The sequence below is a fragment of the Rana temporaria genome, chromosome 3, assembly GCF_905171775.1.
Source record: "Rana temporaria chromosome 3, aRanTem1.1, whole genome shotgun sequence".
Classification (NCBI taxonomy): domain Eukaryota; kingdom Metazoa; phylum Chordata; class Amphibia; order Anura; family Ranidae; genus Rana; species Rana temporaria.
Window position 1 is genome coordinate 89,873,233 of NC_053491.1, and position 21,769 is coordinate 89,895,001.

Below are 21,769 nucleotides of genomic sequence, written 5' to 3' on the forward strand. Positions count from 1 at the left end.
CATTTGCAGAGATGTCAGTTGATGTTGTTTGGGCATTCTGTATACATGTGGTACAGAGATTCCCTTTGTAGTTTTCCAATGTGTTGTTACCATTTGCAGAGATGTCAGTTGATGTTGTTTGGGCATTCTGTATACATGTGGTACATAGACTCCCTTTGGAGTTTTCCAATGCACATTCTCTTGGGAAAGGCCTTGCAGACTTGGAAAAAGCTTGCAAGATTGTCAATTGGCCTGGGAAAGCCCAGAGGTCTCCCAGGAAAAGCTCAAGCCTGTAAACAGGTAACGCAAAACATAGACATTATAATTGGCCCAATTCATGTAAGAAAACGGACATCTGATTTTTTTATTTATTTTTCTTATCACTAATTTATACCACTTTGTATTTCTTTTCTTAGATGGAGTCTCCTGTGTGTGCGTCTACGGGGCTTCCTCTACATCTGCTAGTCCCAATGGTGAACAGTGACATTTCCTCTCCATGTGAGCAGATTATGGTACGCACAAGATCTGTTGGTGTTAACACCAGTGATGTTGCTCTAGCCACTGAGCCAGAATGTCTTGGACCATGTGAACCGGGCACCAGCGTGAACTTGGAAGGCATTGTATGGCAGGAGACAGAAGATGGTAAGTGTTATGCTTGGTGAAATTTTTAAGAAACATACTCTGCTCAGCCATACCAATATTACCACTGACTGGTAAAGTGAATAACATTGATTATCTAATTACAATGGCATATGAAAGTGGGTGGGATATATTGGGCAGCAAGTGAACATGTTGTCTCTGAGATTGATGTGTTGAAAGATGAAAAAATGGGCAGGTTTTAAGGATTTGAGCAACTTTGACCCAGGAGCAATTGTAATGACTGGGTTAGAGCATCTCTAAAACTGCATCTCTTGTAGGATGTTCCCGGTCTGCAGTGGTCAGGAGAACATACCAGAAGTGATTAAAAGAATGAAATCTGCGAGTGAAGGCTGGCCTGTATAGTCCAGTAGAAGAGCTCTTGTAGCTCAAATTGCTGAAAAAGTTAATGCTGGTTCCGATAGAAAGGTGTCCAGAACACAGTGTGTAGCACTTTATTGTGTATGGATCTGCAAAGCCACAGACCAGTCGGGGTACCCATGCTGACCTGTGTCCATGGCCAAAAGTGCCTACAATGGGCATTGGAACTGGACCACAGAGGAATGGAAGAAGGTGGCCTGGTCTGACAAATTCAGGAATGGTTTAAGGAACAAAACGCAGAGTTCAGGGTGTTGACTTGGCCTCTAAATTCTCCAGTTCTCAATCCAATTGATCTGTCAATGATGGCTTTGCTGCCAGATACCACAGCATACCTTCTGGTGGTCATAATGTTATGGCTGATTGGTGTGTTTGTCCTTTAACTTTAAATAACCTTTTTAAGTTTTAAAGTCCCAAGTAGATGAACAGCATGATGAAAAGCATCAAAAAATGTGTATGTATAGCCCAAACCTTCTCCTTTTATTTTTGGATAGCGTAGGAAAAAGATTAGAACATCTGTAAGGGCCAGTTCGCACTAGTCCACTGATATCCACCTTTTAGTTGTATAACACAGGTCAACACAAGGACACCCGGTACTGTTGTTTTTTTTTTTTTTAGAGCAGACAGTTGGCTCTTGTGTAAAAGCAATCCTAGCGGCTAACTAGCCGCTGGATTGCTTTTACAAGCTGCGGGGGGGCGCCCTTAAATTGAGTACTGAGGCAGGGTGCTGTGATGTTTTTTAGAAGGTTATGTACAGCACCCCTACCACCACTAGTCATGATGTTCCTGCATTTTTTTAACGAAGCAGGGATACCCACTGATGAGGGCAATGGGTCTAAAATAATGTAAAGAAATTGGAATGGTTTTATTTTTAGGCCACATGGTAAAAACACTGTTGTACTGTGTGTGGTCTACTGTCAGCGTTGGCTCTGGCAGGAAGCACTGATGCTGAATGCTGACATTTTGAATTTTTCTGCAGTTTACTGCACCACACAACACATCAGCATTGTGGTTATTTTGCTCATCCATAGATACAGTGGAGGCGTAAATGTGGCCACCCCAAAGGCCCCTTTCACACTAGTAGACCAATTGGGTCTGCCTGTCAGTTTTTCAGGCCGATCTAATCCGAGCCTCCAGTCTCCTCTATAGAGTGGCGGGTGTAAACAGACGTGTCCATTGACTTTCGATCCTAAAAACAGACAGATTGGATCAGAGGGCAGTTGGGTGTAAATGGACATATGGACCAGCCATCCGCCTGCTCAGTGGGGATGAGCAGACAGATTCCCTGCTGAGCAGGTGGATTCCAATGGAGCCTGCACCATGTATAAGGGGCCTAGGCCAGGAGGTGTGTTACTGGCTGATTATTACATGAAAATAAAGGAAAAACGCTTGACGATAGAAGTAACAGCCACCGTATTCAATGATAGGTAAGCTATAATATAATACATTTTTAGTTTTTAGATTTAGTTACGCTTTAACATCCTTTTATTTATTTATTTATATAATATAGTGTGTGCGTGTGTGTATGTATATGAGTGTGTGTGTATGTGTGTGTGTGTGTGTGTGTGTGTGTGTGTGTGTATGTATGTATATATATATATATATACAGTACAGACCAAAAGTTTGGACACACCTTCTCAATCAAAGAGTTTTCTTTATTTTCATGACTATGAAAATTGTAGATTCACACTGAAGGCATCAAAACTATGAATTAACACATGTGGAATTATATATAACAAAAAAGCGTGAAACAACTGAAAATATATTTAATATTCTAGGTTTTTCAAAGTAGCCACCTTTTGCAGCAGACACATCTCTAGAACTGGTAAGAGGAGACTGTGTGAATCAGGCCTCCATGGTAGAATATTTGCTAGGAAACCACTGCTAAAGAAAGGCAACAAGCAGAAGAGACTTGTTTGGGCTAAAGAACACAAGGAATGGACATTAGACCAATGGAAATCTGTGCTTTGGTCTGATGAGTCCAAACTTGAGATCTTTGGTTCCAACCCCCGTGTCTTTGTGCGACGCAGAAAAGGTGAACGGATGGACTCTACATGCCTGGTTCCCACTGTGAAGCATGGAGGAGGAGGTGTGATGGTGTGGGGGTGCTTTGCTGGTGACACTGTTGGGGATTTATTCAAAATTGAAGGCAGTACTGAACCAGCATGGCTACCACAGCATCTTGCAGCGGCATGCTATTCCATCCGGTTTGCGTTTAGTTGGACCATCATTTATTTTTCAACAGGACAATGACCCCAAACACACCTCCAGGCTGTGTAAGGGCTATTTGACCAAGAAGGAGAGTGATGGGGTGCTGCGCCAGGTGACTACCTCTTGAAGCTCATCAAGAGAATGCCAAGAGTGTGCCAAGCAGTAATCAAAGCAAAAGGTGGCTACTTTGAAGAACCTAGAATATGAAATATATTTTATTTTTATATTTAGTTTTGATGCCTTCAGTGTGAATCTACAATTTTCATAGTCATGAAAATAAAGTAAACTCTTTGAATGAGAAGGTGTGTCCAAACTTTTGGTATGTATGTGTGTGTGTGTGTGTGTGTATGTATAATATATATAAGCAACCTTGTGTTTTAAATGTATTTTTTGTTAATTTATTTTATATGCATCTCACGGTTTTGTAATTTTCTGTTTCACAATTTTTTTTGAGGTGATGCCATTGCTTTTTACAGCTGTTTCTGATGAAAAACTAATATTTTGGTTCCTACGCCTTTTATCTAAGTTTCAGTAATCATAGGAGCTCTTAACAGAAGGACCTTTTTTGAGTTTCTGTGCTTTCTATAGTGTTTCCATAACGTTTAATTTCCTGTAGTAATTTGTCCTGAGGACGACAGGCTTTTTTAGTTATATAATGGCATTTTGGGCACATTTCAGACCTTAGTTAGCAACAATAAAATCGCCACCCCTGAATTCCAGATATGTTGCATTTGATGCTCTTTTACCAAAAGATTTGGACATCATAATCTACAAAATTACCTGTAAATTTAAACCAGAGCTACGCCTAGTGTGCAAACATTCTTTCATATCAAAGATTTTACAGCCCCAGTTTTTTTTTTTTTTTTTATGACTTACCATGCACTATGTTTTTCCATTGTTGGCACACTTGAGGTGTCGGGGTTCTCTCTGAAGTGTGCATGCTTTTGTCATCGTCGGGCGCCTGAAAATTTGTGGTTTTGCAAAGCCGGCATATTTACTCACACTGGAAAACGTATCATAGTGGCCGATAGCACAGAAATAATCCCTCATATTCAGATATCTTTGGAGAACAAGACCCGCTTGCAGGTGAGAGCAGCGGCAATGACCTGAACTGGTTGATTTAGCTGCGCAGCTGGAAGTCTTGAGTTAGTCTCCTTTCCAGGCTCTGGCCGTTCACATGACCTGAAGCATAAAGCTGCAAGGGAAATAGGAACAACAATGTTAGAGCTGTATCATGCAATGTGCACAGGAAGCCGACTACTACTGCTGATCTGCAGTTTGTTTACAGTGGGTCCTGCTCTGTAAAAAGGTGTGAATGAGCCCTGGTTGACATTGGTACAATTTGACATGACAAATCGGCGGAAATTGCCAGGAATGCCACCGTCCTAATCGGTGTGATGTTGCATCTGCGGCGCTGCACCGATTTCAAAAAGTAGTTTCTGTACTACTTTTTGCGATTTCGGGCTGCGATTTACATTGACATCTATGCAGAAACTTGCACAGATGTCTCTGAAATCGTGCGAGTTCAGCTGAACTTGCACAGGTTCATTCCCGCAGCCCAGTGTGAACCTGGGCTGAAGGAGGGGTACAATACCCTGGGTTCCATGTAAGCTCAGAGGTGTTTACCATTGTCAAGGTAGCTTGATAGTTAAGCTGGCCATACATTATTTATTTCAGCTACTTGCATTGGCACCATCAATTTATGCAGTGCTTTACATAAATGTACATTCACATCAGTCCCTACCCTGAGCTTACAATCTAAGGTCACTAACTCACAGCTATACTCATAGTATGGCCAATTTAGACAGGAGCCAATTAATCTTTGGAGTAGGGGACAAACTCCAGGCAAGTAGTGTAGTGTTTGGGATTCATTATACAATTTCCTTATTTAATTTCCTTTAGATTTACCTTCACCTATGTAGCCCAAGACCCTGCTTGATTGCATATTAAAAGTGTAGGTTTGACCTCATATTGCCGTATTTTCCGGCGTATAAGACGACTTTCTAACCCCTTAAAATCTTCTTGAAAGTCGGGGGTCGTCTTATACGCCGGTAACCTAACCTTACCTTATCCTAAAGACATGCAGAATCGTGGCCGTTTGTTTTTTCAAAAGCCGCGCCTCCTACGTCTTCTGTTCCGTGATAGGTGGAACACTCCGCTTCCCAGGAGGCACTGTGTTCAGTGTCCGCCTATCACGGAGGCCCTCTCGTCCTGTGTTTAGTGTCCGCCTATCACGGAGGCCCTCTCGTCCTCGGACGAGAGGGCCTCCGTGATAGGTGAACACTGAACACAGTGCCTCCTTGGAAGCTGACTGTTCCGCCTATCCCAGAACAGAAGACGTAGGAGGAGCGGCTTTTGAAAAAACGTACAGTACGGCCGCGATTCTGTATGTGCATAAGGTGGGGGGACACGGAGCGGAGCGCGGACGGGGAGAACAGCACAATGGAGGGGTAATGTAATGTAATGGCGCACAGTCTTGCATGTAGTGGCACAGTCTGGCATGTAATGGTGGCACCGTGAGGCGAGGCATGACTAGTAGGAAGGGGGTAGTCTTATACGGTGAGTATATCCCAAAACCAACATTTTGGCTGGAAAATTAGGGGGTTGTCTTATACGCCGGCAAATACGGTACATGGTTTTGGTTAATCTAAAGGAAAATTGTATGATTTCTGGCCAGCCTTAGATAGAAGGCATGCCGAGCTTTTGTAGGATTTGGAATGACGTTGGGAACGGGTAGATGAAGCTACCCGGAAGAAAAGACTATGGACTTTTTAAATGCCTTCTTTTACAGATGTTTTCTGTAGCTTGTTAATTTTGGCTTAAGGTTTATGTTCATTTAGCGTATTGTTACCAGTTATAACATTTTAAAAGTAATGATTGAGGGTGAGTTATTGAAATTGAAGATATGTGGCGCAGTTTACTTCCGCTTTAGGCATTCCTATGGATTAATTATAATAGCAGATGTTTGGTGCAGATATGTTCCAGAGAAATTGGGTTCACTGTAGTCTCTGGGCTTCAGATATGATGTAATATGGGATTCCTTAGGGTTTGTATCTGTGCCATGCTGTCTGAGAGACTGTACTACTGACTGCTTGAAAGCAGGTTTATTCATACCTGCTTATGCTGCAAAGAGCTCCTGCAGCTGTGCAGCCATCTGCTATCTGAAATGATTCCGGAAAGCTGCAGGTGCGGAGATGAATTGCCTTTTCTGAAAGTTCCTGGGCTTCCTGCGTATTAATGAATTGATTTTAGTTTGCATATTATTTTTTTTCTTCTCCCACTTGTGTAATATTTTACCCAGTTAATGATTTTTTATTTTTTTCTGTCTGAAGGCTGGTTGTCCCTGCTTTATTATAATGTCTTTGTATTTTAGATTTACAGAGTACTGGATTTGTATGGTGGTTTTCAGATTGTTTAGCCAGCTTCTTCATGAAATAGGTTAACTGGCTCACTAGCTGTGATGGTGATTGATACTATGGACAGCCAGTAAGCCTCGCTGTATTGGGCATCTGGCCTCTTCCAGCATCTGGGCAGTCGCCCTCTGTAAGTTGCAAAATAAAACCCATTAGGGGGGAGTCGGAATGCTTTTGAAAATCTACGTACTGATTCTGCAACTAGTAAAATATTCACAGTTTAATATAGAGTATTAAAGCATATAAAAAACAAGTTTTTATCGGCCATTTATTCCAGCTAATGCTACACTATAGGTGATCATTAAAGTTCATATTAAAATCCAAATTTTTCTATTTGACACGCTCTACATTTTAACCCTTCTACACACTTTTAAAAGTAGAGGGAAATATGCTATTTTTGTTTCTTTAATAAAGTGTAAGAGTCTTTTGATCTGATCTCTAATCTGCTGGCATGCTAAATCTGTTTTACAACTGATCTGTTTAACAGTACACATTGCTTACAGTGCAATTTGGTACAGAAATGTTATACTCTGAATGACGTTATGTGCAGACATCGTAAAAGGAGTTGTAAAGTCTCGGTTTTTCACCTTAATGCATTCTATTCCCCCCCAGAGCCCCCCTTTTTCTTACTCTGATCGTTCCAGCGTCGAGAAGGAGCCCAGCAGCTCTAGCCGCTGTCTCATTGGATAGATTGATAGAAGCAGGAGCCATTGGCTCCTGCTGCTGTCAATCAAATTTCAGTGATACAGGTGGCAGGGCCAAGTTCTGCTGTCTGTGTCTATGGACGTAGCAGGACTCGGGAGCGTGCCCGCACGAGTGCTCCCATGGAATGGAAACCCCAGGAACTGAGGATCAGGACTGCTTTGTGCAAAACCCTTGCACAGAGCAGGTAAGCATGACATGTTTGTTTAAAAAAAAAAAAAAAAAACAATGAACCTTTACAATCGCTTTAAGTTTTCCACTGATCAATATTCTAAATGCTGGATTTTAGCAACATTTCTTTACTTTCACTTACCACTAAATGTCTGTCTTTTTACATTATAGGTATGCTGGTAGTAAATGTAACTTGGAGAAACAAGACCTATGTTGGCACACTGTTGGATTGCACACGGCATGATTGGGCACCACCTAGGTGAGTTTGAACCATGGCATGTAGCTAATTCTTAATTTTTTTTTATGATTTTTGCTTTTTAAAACTAAGTGCTTCATGCTCTCTTTTCTTTCTCCCTTTCCCCCTCCAGATTCTGCGACTCTCCCACCAGTGACTTGGAGATGCGGAATGGACGGGGTAGGGGTAAACGCATGCGTCCAAGTAGCAACGCTCCCATTGCAGAAAGCACATCAACTGCTGATGGTAAAGGTGCGAGCAGTAGCAGCAGTAGTAGCAGCAAGACTCGCGCTGGAGCAAACAACAAAGGGAGACGAGGAAGCCAGAATTCAGGAGATCATCGTCCACCACCTTGTAATACATCAGAGGATATAAAGGCTAGCCCTACATCTGCTAGCAAGCGAAAAAGCAAGCCCCCATCTGACATTGAACTTACTTCAAGCTCAGAAGATTCCAAAGGAAGTAAACGTGCTCGCACAAATTCCATGGGATCTTCATCTGCCCCATTGGCTGGATCCTTGCCTTTAACTGTACCATTAAGCACTATCAAGGTAGAGCCAGTTGCACTGGAAAGAAATTGTTCTTCACCAATTTTAATAGATTGTCCACACCCTAACTGTAACAAGAAATACAAGCACATTAATGGCCTGAAATATCATCAGGCTCATGCACACACAGATGATGACAGTAAGCCGGAGGCAGATGGAGATAGTGAATGTGGTGAAGAGCCTCATATTCACCTTGATATGGGTGGCTGCAATGGTACCTTTCCTTCTCAGAAAGGTTCTCTCTCCCCTGCCAGATCTGCTACACCCAAGACTCGTTTAACTGAACCACAAAGTCCTACACTTTCTTCCAAGCTTGGAAGTAAAGGATTATGCAAAAAGAAACTGGGTACCGAAGGTGACACTGACCCTGGAGCACTTTCTAATGACGGTTCAGATGAAGGCCCCATGGCAGCAGATGATACGAGCAATGATGGTTTTGAGTCACAGGAAAAACGAATGGGGGAAAAAGATGCAGCCAAGAAAGGCAATGGGAATAACAAACAAGATAAATTGACTTCCTCAAAAAGTGTAAAGTCTGCCCGTCCCATTGCTCCTGCTTTGGTTCCACAACAGATGTATACCATTCAGACGACCAACTTCACCGCTTCAAGTCCTGGATCATCATCTGGCCTCCCTCCTACAGTAGTACAAACCATGCCTACTAGCCCACAACTTAAGCCCATACAGCCCAAACCAACAGTTATGGGAGAGCCGCCTATTATAAATCCAGCATTAACTCCATCGAGAGATAAAAAGAAAAAGGATAAAAAGAAGAAAGAGCAAAGGGATGAAGATAGTCCTGGATCTACCATGAAAGTTGGGCGTCCTGAAGATGGGAAAAGTCCTTATGGAGAAGCAGTCACAGATTCTTCAACTAAATGCGATGGACTTTCTAATGGATCTGATTCTCACCAGAGCCGCCTTGCCAGCATAAAGGCTGAGGCTGACAAAATCTATAGCTTCACAGACAATGCACCCAGTCCCTCTATAGGTGGAGGAGGAGGTACTTCAAACCGAATAGAAAACCCTAGTCCTAATCAGCCTATGACACCACTACATGTTGTGACCCAAAATGGGGCAGAAGGGACTTCAGCTAAAACGAATAGTCCTGCTTACTCTGATATTTCTGATGCAGGAGAAGATGGAGAAGGTAAAATGGAGGGGACAAAGGTCAAGGATCCAGAGCAGATGGTGAAGGAAAGTGCCAAAAAGTCCCTTTTTCCACCTCAGCCCCAGAACAAAGAATCCCCATACTACCAGACATTTGAAACCTATTATTCTCCAAACTATGCACATTCCAGTCCTGGTCCTGTTGCCATGACTCCTACTGGTCAAACTACACCAGAAAGTCAGCCACTTAAAGTCAAGAAAGAGGAAGACTTGGAAGTTACTGAAGTAAAAATGAAGGTGGAGCAGCAGGAGGAAAAAAAGCCAGAACTTAGCACAAGCCAGCAGCAACCGTCAGTCATCCAACAGCGTCCCAACATGTACATGCAGTCGCTCTACTATAATCAGTATGCCTATGTGCCTCCTTATGGGTATACTGATCAAGGGTATCATGCCCATCTACTTAGTACTAACCCAGCATATAGACAACAGTATGAGGAGCATCAGAAACAAAGGCAAAACCTTGAACAGCAGCAGCAACGTAGCATTGAAAAGAAAAACGAGATGGCCATGAGGGACAGAGAGGCCACTTTAAAGGAAGAATGGAAGCACAAGTCTTCAGTACCTCCTACACTCACAAAAGCTCCAAGTTTGACAGACTTAGGGAAGTCATCTTCCAGTAAGCCTAAGGAGCTAGGACCAGTGCCTGACCCTGGCAAATCTGTGATTATTCCAAAGCCTGAGGAATCTGTAAAAATGTCAGTGCAGCAGCCAGAGGGATTAAAGACAAAAATACTGGAAGGAGCAGGACACACAGTAAAAACTCCAGAACCTCCCAAACCTGTAAGCGAATGTAATAGACAGACTGGTCTAGACCCTGTTCTTTGGTATAGACAGGTAAGGAATTGATCATCTTAATTTTTATTTGAATAAAAGTGCATTGGTAATGTTTTAGCTACTTTTAAAAAGTTTTTGTAAAATAGGGTATTTAAAGCGGGGGTTCCCCCGGAATCCGTTTATTTTTTTTTTTTTAACTCTTTCTCCCGCTGTTAACATATTCAATCATTAACTCACCTGTCCTGTTGTTGTAGCCGCCAGCATTAGCATTTCCCCGCAAAAGGTATTTTATAAAAATTATAGATGGACGTTTCCATCTTAATTATTGGCAGTCTGAAGCCCAACAGGACTTCCTTCCGGGATGCGGTGAATGCTGTAGTCCCAGCATTCACCGCTCTATCCCGCGCAGTGTTGCACCTTATCCGACGGTCTCCAGGTGTTTAATGGCGTTTTTAACAGGTTTCCAGCAGTTAAAATGGCGGAATTATATCCGCCCTCGTCACATGACTGGCCGCAAGAGTCATGTGACGTGCAGAAATAACGCGAGAATTTGTGTGCTGCGATCTAGATTCCTCTCCTGGGCAGCGTGACGCTGTCATCCCAGGAAGCATTGCGGGTATCGCAGAGCGAAGCAACACGCCCAGTCCCGCAAGACACAGACCAGGAAGTGCCTGGTTCAGAGCACATAAAAAAAAGGTATGGAAGCGATTTTAAATTTTAATGATAACGAACTGTTTTAAGATAGACTGAGCCCTTGTGTTTAAAGAGGACTTGCGAATTAGGGTGAACCTCCGCTTTAAACATGCACTTGTTTTTACAGCTTCTATAGTTTGTAGGAATATTTTCCTAAATAAATAAAAAACAAACTAGAATAATACTTTTTTACCCACCCCACTTCATTAAAGCAATACTCTAGTAGTCAAAGCTTTTTTTTTTGCATATAATGGGGAAGATTTATAATCTTTTTCTAGTTAAAGCCGAGCTATACTTGCCTTCAGTCCAGCCATGCTGCGTCCCAGTGCTCCACTCTGGCTCCTGACATCTTTGGGTGGCAGGCTTCCAGGTCTCAATCGCCAGTCACTTTCATTGGCAGGCCGAGTTGACATCGCTCCTGCGTATGTGCGGGAGTTTAGTTAGCTCAGCATTGCTGAATTTGTTCAATGACCAGCGTATGCTTAGCTCGGTGGACAGGACAATGCATGACTCTTCTGCATTTTGCCCATTTTTAATATGTTCCATATAGTTCCATGTTAAATGGCCATCTGTCACCTCTGAGGGTGTAAATGGCAATAAGAACCTGTCAGTGTCTAACCCTCCTTCACTCAATGTATGTAGCCTAATATTTTTTTATTAAGAAAATGGTAGGTCAAATTGAAATCCCCTATCTGGATTTTTTTGCTGCCTGGTTCCCTCTTGGAGAGATAAGTTTTCTATTTTTCCTGGTGACTAGGGATGAGCTCAGGTGTGTTCAGATCCTAGTCTGAATCCACCTAAGCTATCCTGCCAAGAACCTGTCACTGCATCTTATGATTGATGGTGTGCATTGACTGCATCTTGGCGGGATATCCTAGGTGAATTGAGACTAGGATTCAAACACAACTGAGCTCTACCCTACTGGCGATCATTATCTTTGTAACAAGTGATGGAAAGTCTTACATTTTATTTTTGTCACCGGAACGGAAGGAAAATCATGCCATGAGAATACATGTGTAAAGGTGATTTCTCTTTGGAGAGATTTCCTTTTTGTGTCCTGTTGTCTGGACAAAGTAAAGGAATTTCTCCCAAACAGTATGGTAGAGGATATAGGCTCCTCGAAGTTCTGACCATGGGGTTGAATGCCGTTACCTTTTTATCCTCATTTTTTGCCAGTGTCCTTATGTGACAGACAACCTCTCACTTCTGAAAGAAGGCTTCTGCTTTTGATTTTAATGGAAGCTTGAACGCTACCCATTGTTCTTGTGTACTGTACTCCAGAAAACCAATTTTACTGATTTAAAAAAAAAAAAATAACTCTCAAACAGCAGCTGATGCTTTGAAGTTGCAAAGACCATTACTGTCTACTCCACCATTTTGTTTTCAGTCTGCTGCCTGTTTTTAATGGCTGATCTTATTTTAAGTTATCTGTAAGCCCCTGCAGGAAGTATTAACATGCTCTAAGACCTGATAACACCTGACATACTTTTGCAGGAAGTATTTATGGTGACGCATTAGAAGTGCTAGTTTTCGGCAATTAGACTTTTCACTCAGTTCGTGTACCTTTTTTTTTATATAGATCTGTATGGTTTGTGCATTGGAACAGAAACATACTTTGTCTATTATGACAGTTCAAGTCTAAGGCTAGAGATTGAGGAAGATGACTAAAAATATCTTGACTGCTAAATTGTGTAAATTTAATTTTAGTCATCAATCAATAGAAGATGGCTGCACATGTAATTCATTGGTTAATATCACTGCCATTGTGAGGATCTAAAACTGTGTGATTGATTTTTTTTTTTTCCTGCAATTTCTGTGAGAAATTTGCGCTTCTAGTTTTATCCATGAAATTTGACATTCTCAAAGTGGATATGTACCTATGTGTTTTACTAAATGTCAGATATAGCTTACCGTTTTATTATTTTTATATATATATATATATATATATATATATATATATTTTATATATATAATATATATATATATATATATATATATATATATATATATATACACACACAGTATCTTACAAAAGTGAGTGGACCCCTCACATTTTTGTAAATATTTAATATATCTCCATGTGGCAACACTGAAGAAATGACACTTTGCTACAAAGTAAAGTAGTGAGTGTACAGCTTGTATAACAGTGTAAATTTGCTGTCCCCTCAAAATAACTCAACACACAGCCATTAATGTCTAAACCGCTGGCAACAAAAATGAGTACACCCCTAAGTGAAAATGTCCAAATTGGGCCCAAAGTGTCAATATTTTGTGTGGCCACCAATATTTAAAGCGGAAGTAAAGCCTCTTAAACAAATCCTAAAAAAAAAAAAACCTGCAAGACAAAGGCATAATGAGCTAGTATGCATAGCATACTAGCTCATTATGTATTATCTCCGATCGAAGCCCCCGCAGCGGTCCTCGTCTTCCCCTCCGGCCACCGTCGCATCGTCCTAGAGTTGCTTCCAGGTATCGCGGCTCCAGGGCTGCGATTGGCCGGAGCCGCGATGACGCCGGTAGCAGCACGGAGACTGTAGCAATGGCACATAGGTACCATTGCTTCAGTTTGTCCCAGTGCACATGTGCCGATGACATCGGCACATGCAGGGGACCGGGGATATCTCCTAAACCGTGCAGGTTTAGGAGATAGCCTTGTTGGCTACAGGTAAGCCTTAATATAGGCTTGCCTGTAGCACAAGGTTGTAAAAAAAGGGTTCACAACCACTTTAACAGCACTGCCTTAACGCTCTTGGGCATGGAGTTCACCAGAGCTTCACAGGTTGCTACTGGAGTCCTCTTCCACTCCTCCATGACAACAGCTGGTGGTTGTTATGGAGACCTTGCGCTCATCCACCTTCTGTTTGAGGATGCCCCACAGATGCTCAATAGGGTTTAGGTCTGGAGACGTGCTTGGCCAGTCCATAGCCTTTACCCTCAGCTTCTTTAGAAAGGCAGTGGTTGTCTTGGAGGTGTGTTTGGGGTCTTTATCATGTTGGCGTATGGCCCTGCGGCCCAGTCTCCGAAGGGAGGGGATCATACTCTGCTTCAGTATGTCACAGTACATGTTGGCATTCATGGTTCCCTCAATGAACTGTAGAGCCCCAGTGCCGGAAGCACTCGGGCAGCCCCAGACCATGCCACTCCCACCACCATACTTGTCATCCACCTGGTTGCCGCCACACACGCATGACACCATCTGAACCAAGTTTATCTTGGTCTTATCAAACTACTACAGGACATGGTTCCAGTAATCAATGTTCTTAGTCTGCTTGTCTTCACAAACTATTTGCATAATTTCTTGTGCATCCTCTTTAGAAGAGGTTTCTTTCTGGGATGACAGCCATGCAGACCAATTTGATGCAGTGTGTGTGGTCTGAGCACTGACAGGCTGACCCCCAACCCCTTCAACCTCTGCAGCAATGCTGGCAGGACTTGTACATCTAATTCCCAAAGACAACCTCTGGATATGACGCTGAGCACATGCACTCAACTTCTTTGGTCAACTATGGCAAGGCCTGTTCTGAGTGAAACCCGTTCTGTTAAACCGCTGTATGGTCTTGGCCACCGTGCTGCAGCTCAGTTTCAGGGTCTAGGCAATTTTCTCACAACGTAGGCTATCTTTATGTAGAGCGAGAATTCTTTTTTTTCAGATCCTCAGAGAGTTCTTTGCCATGAGGTACCATGTTGAACGTCCAGTGACCAGTATGAGAGAGTGAGAGTGATAACACCAAATTTAGCACACCTGTTCCCTATTCACACCTGAGACCTTGTAACACTAACGAGCCACATGACATCGGGAAGGGAAAATGACTTGGTGGGCCCAATTTGGACATTTTCACTTAGGGGTGTACTCCCTTTCTTGATCATACATCACTGGACACAGAGCCTTGGGTTATGTAGTCACCACAGGTGATTGGACACTGGTTAACCCAATTAAAATTGAGTTCCTCCCCTATATAACCCCCTCCCAAATGAAGAGTGCCTCCGTTTATTTGCCAGTGTTTAAGTTGGTTGGTCATGTTCAACATGTGCTAAGAAGAAAAATGCTCTTTTGAGGGTCTGGCTGCGAATACCTAGGAGCTATAACCGGATCCATTCCTCGGGCTGATATCAAAGGCCTAAGATGGTTGGCACCCGGGCCTCATGTAAGAAGAAACAGAGTTTGCCTGTAATGTCTCTTTGTGGAGGTCTGGGCTCTGGGATCCAGACTTTGGTGTACTAATACATCTGTGGCACGAAAAGTTTCTGTCAGAGTCTTCTATAGGTCCAGGTATGAGGTTTCTCTAATGGAATCCTTGATAAACCTGAATGTTGGCACAATTTGCCCGCCGTGATGGGTGAAATCTGGAACTACTTTTAGTAGCCTTTCCTTCGGCGTGGATAAGGTAAGAAGAGGATAATTTATTTTGTTATCTTCTGTGAGTAGGATGTCTTTTCCTAGTTTTCAGCACTGGAGGGAGAAAGTGCATACCTGGTGTATTCTTGCATAAGACATCCAGGAACAAACTCAGTGAAGTCGGTCAATAAAAAAGCCACTCGCCTCCTTCCGCTGCAGGCACTGCCACAAAACGCATGTAGGGGTCCCCCAATGATGCAATCTCTCCCCCTCCTCTTCATCGCCCTGGGCACCGCCATGACAGTGGCGCGTGCTGGCCGGGAGTGCGTTTTTATGCTGTCTAAATGGGCAGATGGAGAGGGGGGGCCGTGGTTGCACGTGCCCGGGTGCGGACCTGTATACGTCACTGAGGATGCTTTAAAAGTTGCTTTAGATGGCCTAGAACAGTGATGGCGAACCTTGGCACCCCAGATGTTTTGGAACTACATTTCCCAGGATGCTCAATTACACTGCAGAGTGCATGAGCATCATGGGAAATGTAGTTCCAAAACATCTGGGGTGCCAAGGTTCGCCATCACTGGCCTAGAAGGAAGGATTGCTACTATTATCGCAACCTCCTTGAATAAATAGCAGAAAACGGGGTAAATCCCCTTCATCTGCTCTGGCTCTCTCATGAGATGAGCCGTCTAAGGGTGAAAAATCCCTCTCTGGAGATGAGGACCATGTGCAGTCTGAGGACTTAGAGGATGAGAGGATTCCTGCTACCTCTCAGTTGCTAAAGACGCAGGTGCAATATTATGCAGAGATGGTGCGTGCCACTTACAAATTGCCTCCTGTTGAAGCTTCTATGTCCTCTGTTTCCTCTTTGGGATTTCGTAAATCCCTGCAGGCTGCATGCACCTTTCCAGTTCATCCCTTGGTGGAGAAACTGATGTATGATGACTGGGTTCACCCAGATTAACTGTTTCAGTTCTAGAAGAATCATCTGCCCAGGGGAAGTGGTCCGGAGCCGAAAAGATCCTTCCCCCTCAACATTCTGAAGATTCGGGCAATTCATCTGGCCCTCAGAGTTTGGTCTTACAGACTGCAGGGTTGGCCTGTTCGGACTCAGTCCAACAATGCTACAGCCGTGACCTATATCAATCACCAAGGAGGCACCAGAAGTCTGGATGGCCAAAGAGAGGTGAATCGCATCCTAGCTTCTTCTGCCTCTTCATCACAGAAAGCTGGCTGACAGCCGACTGCAACACCATTCTAACAGAATTGGTGCCAGATAATTATCGCATTCAAATGCAAAACAGAGTGGGGCAAAGAGGGGGGGGGGCCTGGCGGTGATCCACAAGACTCACCTCTCGATCACCAAACCAGTCCTTCAAAACTTGCTTCCATTCATGGAAACCCTCACTCTGCAGCTGCAAACAAATCCCCAACATACGGTCCATATGCTACTTTGCTATAGACCACCAGGCCCAAAAACGCACCTTCTCACTTTGACGGAATTCATCTCCACATATACCCTAAACATCAAACACCTTTTGGTGCTTGGGGATTTCACCCCCTGGGCCAACTCCTCGCTGGACCCCGTAGCTGATGCCTGCATCGACCATCTGGAAGGATTAGGTCTGCAGCAACTAATACAAGGCCCCACTCATGCCTCAGGCCATACGCTCGATCTCATTTTCAAACAAGATTTGGAAATTTACGTCCTGGGAAATGAGCCGCAACCATGGACCGATCACCATGCCATCAAATTCACAATCACCAAAAATGCCAGCCCAGAAAAAACGACAAAACCGGTGACAACTCACTGGACTAGATCTCAGAAGAAGCTCCACTCAGAACTCTTCAAAACACTAGGGAACAAAATAAAAACAACCCAACAAAAACAAACCGCCACAGAAACACTTGACGCCATCAACAAGGCGCTACTACAGTCAGCTGACTTGCTGCGTGGAAAAGGTGCTCTTCAGTTAAAAACCACACCATTTACAAGATAATAACAAAGAAATATCACAAAAATCTTCACGGCCAAAAAAAATAATTTCTCCAACATCATCGCAAATGCCCTTAACCGCCCCCGAGAACTCTTCAAGCTGGTCACTCAGACTATGAATCCAGCTTGTTAAGAGGTCCCCAATTCTGATTCACAAGAATTTTGCAACTAATTATCGGATTATTTCATTAATAAAATTGAAAAAATCCGTGAAAGTATTCAGCAAAATGGAACAGTCACCAACTCCCCCCCAAATCACAAACCTAATACCCACATAAATCCGCCGCAATCACCAAAATTCACTCTAAAAACCCATTTCCATCGATGCCACTAAAAATATAATCGGGACTCTGCGTAATAGCACAGCACCCAATGATATCATCCCACTAAACTGCTGAAAGAAAGTGCCGATATACTGGCACCAGCTATCACGCAGCTCATAAACAAATCATTCAAGGAGGCATGGTGCCCACCTTGCTAAAACAAGGTACAATAAACCCATTCTAAAAAAAACTACCCTCGACCCCCAAAGACCCAAAACAACCGGAGGCCCATAACAGCTCTCAATGTCTTCTCCAAGGTAATGGAGAAAGTAGTTGTACAACAGCTGCAACTGCATTTAGACACCCATAAATTACTCGATCCGTTTCAATCAGGCTTCCGTCCGGAACAACGGAACAAACTGCGCTGCTCAAAATATAGGATGACGCTCTAGAGGCCGCAGACTAAGGAGAATCTTGTCTCCTGATACTGCTGGACCTAAGCGCGGCTTTTGACACTGTAGACCACGGACTACTACTGGCTAGGCTAGCTGAAGTAGCCGGAGTCGCTGAAGGTGTTTTAACCCTGGTTCTCCTCCTTCTTGGAAAACCGATCACAATAGTGAAACTGGGGTCTTTCACTTCTGAAAAAACGTACGGTGTCATGCGGAGTCCCTCAGGATCTTCCTCATCGCCCGTATTGTTTAATATCTATCTTCGCCCTCTCTTTGAAATCATCAGTAACCAGAAGTTACTTTATCACTCTTATGCAGACGACACACAACTGTATTTCCGCATCTGCAACAAAAAGGATCATTCTCTTGGACTAGAGAAATGCCTTACTTTAATAGATAACTGGATGACAAACGGTTATCTTAAACTCAATGGTTCGAAAACAGAACTTCTCCTGTTTCACGCTAACCGGAAAAATCACCCCGCGTCAACATGGACTCCCCCCACCCATTCTGGGTAAAACTATCACCCCTATCACCCCTAGCACCAAAGTCAAAAGTCTTGGAGTCATTTTCGATACCTACATGACAATGGATGCACAAATAGGGTCAGTAGTCAGCGGATCCCACCATCTGCTGCGTCTACTACGCAGACTCGCGCCCTTTATCCCGAAAGAGGACATTGTAGTCGTGGTGGGAACAATCATCAATTCCAGACTCGACTACGCAAATGCCCTCTATCTAGGACTCCCCAAATACCAAATCACTCGTCTGCAAGTCGTTCAAAATACGGCCGCTCGACTAGTGACTGGGAAAAAAACATGGGAATCAATCTCACCTTCACTGAGATCCCTTCATTGGTTGCCAGTAAAAGACAGAATCACTTTCAAGGCACTCTGCCTAATACATAAGTGTATTCAAGGCAACGCCCCCCAATATCTATGTGAAAAAATAAAAGCCCATAACCCCAATCGCATTCTGCGATCCACCAATCAAAACCTCCTCCAGATACCCAAAGCCAGATACAAGTCCAAAGGAGATCGAAGATTTGCAGTCCAAGGACCCCGCCTGTGGAATGCACTACCAACCACCATCCGACTGGAGTCGGATCACTTGGCCTTCAGGAGAAAGATTAAAACCCATCTCTTCTGAGGTCAAGGGGTTCCTTACCCATGAAATGGATACAGCGCCCAGAGGCGATTCAGTTTGCATGTGTTGCGCTTTACAAGTCTCTCTCTCTCTCTCTCTCTCTCTCTCTCTCTCTCTCTCTCTCTCTCTCTCTCTCTCTCTCTCTCTCTCGAAAGGCCTGTCTGCAGTCCTCATTCCAGGGGTAAAAAATTGGCAGGCAGATTTTTTTAACCCACCAGCAGCTGAGTCCAGGAGAGTGGTCTCTACACCCTGACATATTTCAAATCGTATATCAGAAATGGGGTACCCCAAATGCGGACCTGTTGGCTTCCCGGTTCAATGCAAAGCTGGACAAGGGTCAGATGCCCTGACAATCTTATGGCATCGTTATTCTCTGATTAGGCGTTCCCTCCAGTTCCGTTTCTCCCATGATTCCTTCAGAAAATCAAGATGGAAGGAAAGCCGGTGATTTTGATCATCCCGGCTTGGCCCAGGAGACCCTGGTACATAGAAATCGTAAGGATGGCAGTAGGTAGACCTTGGGTTCTTCCACTATGCTCAAATCTGGCCCTCTTTGAAAAAAGTTTGGACACCACTGCATTACACCGTGCTTCTTAAGTCTTTTTGATAAAGAAACTGTTTTTTTCTTGTAGCCATATCCTCGGCAAGGAGGGTATTGGAATTGGTGGCTGCGTCCTCACCTGACTTTTTACCTAAGGTGGTTTCAGGATTGTATCTGTATCGAGATATAGTCCTACCATCTTTTTTTCCAGATCCGCAGTCTGCGGAGGAAGAAGGTCGACGCTCTATAGATGTTGTAAGAGCGGTGAAAGTTTATCTGCAAGCTACGGCTCAGATACGTAAGACTGATTGTCTGTTTATTCTGTAGATCCCAGGGAAGGGCTAGGCAGCGTCAAAATCTACTATTGCAGATTGGATTCGACAAGTCATTATTCAGGCCTATGGTTAGAAAAGAAGATTCCTCCTTTTTAGGTGAAGGCGCACTCAGCTAAAGCAGTTGGTGCTTCATGAGCAGTGCATCGCCAGGCCTCCATGGCTCAGATCTGTAAGGCTGCTACTTGGTCTTCAGTCCATGCATTTACTAAGTTCAACCGGGTAGATGTGAAAGGGTATGAGGATGCCGCCTTCAGGCGTAGTGTACTGCAGGCAGCAGTATAGATCCTCTGGCCCGATGGCGGTCTTATTTCTGATCTGTGCCTCCCTCCCCTCAATTTTAGCATTGCTATGGGACATCCCATCAAGTAATTAAGGCTCTGTGTCCCGTGATGTATGATCATGAAAAGATTTTTATAATACAGCTTACCTGTAAAATCCTTTTCTTGGGAATACATCACGGGACACACCGCTCCCACCCCTCTTCGGAGTTAAACGTGGAACACTTATTGCTTTGCTACAAAACAGAGGAACTCTTCATTTGGGAGGGGTTATATAGGGGAGGAACTCAATTTTAATTGGGTTAACCAGTGTTCAATCACCTGTGGTGACTACATAACCCATTAAGTAATTAAGGCTCTGTGGCCTGTGATGTATTCCCAAGAAAAGGATTTTACAGGTAAGCTGTATTAAAAAATCCTATTTTTGTTGGCAGCAGTTTGGCTGTATTGCATTATTTCGAGGGGACAGATAATTTACACTTTTATACAACATGTACACTTACTACTTTGTAGCAAAGTGTCATTTCTTCAGTGTTGTCACATGAAAAGATGGAATAAAATCTTTTCAAAAATGTGAGGGGTGTACTCACTTTTGTGACATACTGTGTGTGTGTGTGTGTGTGTGTGTGTGTGTATATACAGTTGTGCTCAAAATGTTGCATACCCTGGCAGAATTGTGAAATTTTTGCATCAATATTGAAAATATGACCGATCATGCCAAAAAAAGTCTTTGCCATCCTTAAATCACATGAAGCCATTTATTATCACATTGTTTTTTGGATCCTTTTTAAATCATAATAACAGAAATCTCCCACATGGCCCTGATAAAAAGTTTACATACCCTGAAATGTTTGGCCCTGGTACAGACACAGAAGGTGGCACACACAGGTTAAAATGGCAATTAAAGGTTAATGTCCCACATTTGTGGCTTTTTAAATCACAATTCGTGTCTGTGGATGAATAGTCAATGAGTTTGTTGGCTCTCACATGGATGCACTAAGAAGGCTAGACACTGAGCCATGAGGAGGTAGAAAGACCTGCGTAACAAGGAAATTAAACTTTATAAATTTGTATAAAAAGATATTCAAAGCCTTGAATATGCCAGTCAGTACTGTTCAATCACTTTGGGGATCTGTTGATACCAAGCCAAGGTCAAGTTGATCAAGAGATTTCAGCCACAACTGCCACAGGAACCGTTCGGGATACAAGACAAAAATGGGCAAAAAATAGCCCAGGGTCAGACTTTAGAGGCACATTGGACAGTAGTAGATATAACAAATATTTTATTTATGACAATACATAGTACAGACAGAGCAAAAAAAGAATAAAGAATTAAAAGCATATAAAATTATGCACACCATTCTAAAATGTGGAAAAAACGAAATAGTTTATATATCGCAGCAATATCCACACATGTAGGACACCCTTGGGACCCCTGAATGAACCTAAAGGCACCATGGTAATAACAAACGGTGAGTTAAAGAGGTTGTAAAGGTACAATTTTTTTTCCTAAAT

General features: G+C 43.2%; 1 protein-coding gene across 3 annotated transcripts in view; it reads left to right on the top strand.

Moving 5' to 3' along the window:
• The window catches only part of ZNF609 (zinc finger protein 609), a 107,945-nt gene that overhangs the window by 55,864 nt on the left and 30,312 nt on the right, over positions 1-21,769 (top strand). For 2 of the 3 annotated variants that reach the window (XM_040342937.1, XM_040342938.1), the window contains 3 exons: positions 396-621; positions 7,662-7,749; positions 7,859-10,277. In XM_040342937.1, coding sequence (XP_040198871.1) covers positions 396-621; positions 7,662-7,749; positions 7,859-10,277 — 2,733 coding nt within the window. The remainder of the gene's footprint in view (positions 1-395; positions 622-7,661; positions 7,750-7,858; positions 10,278-21,769) is intronic. The other variant, XM_040342939.1, reaches the window with a different exon arrangement.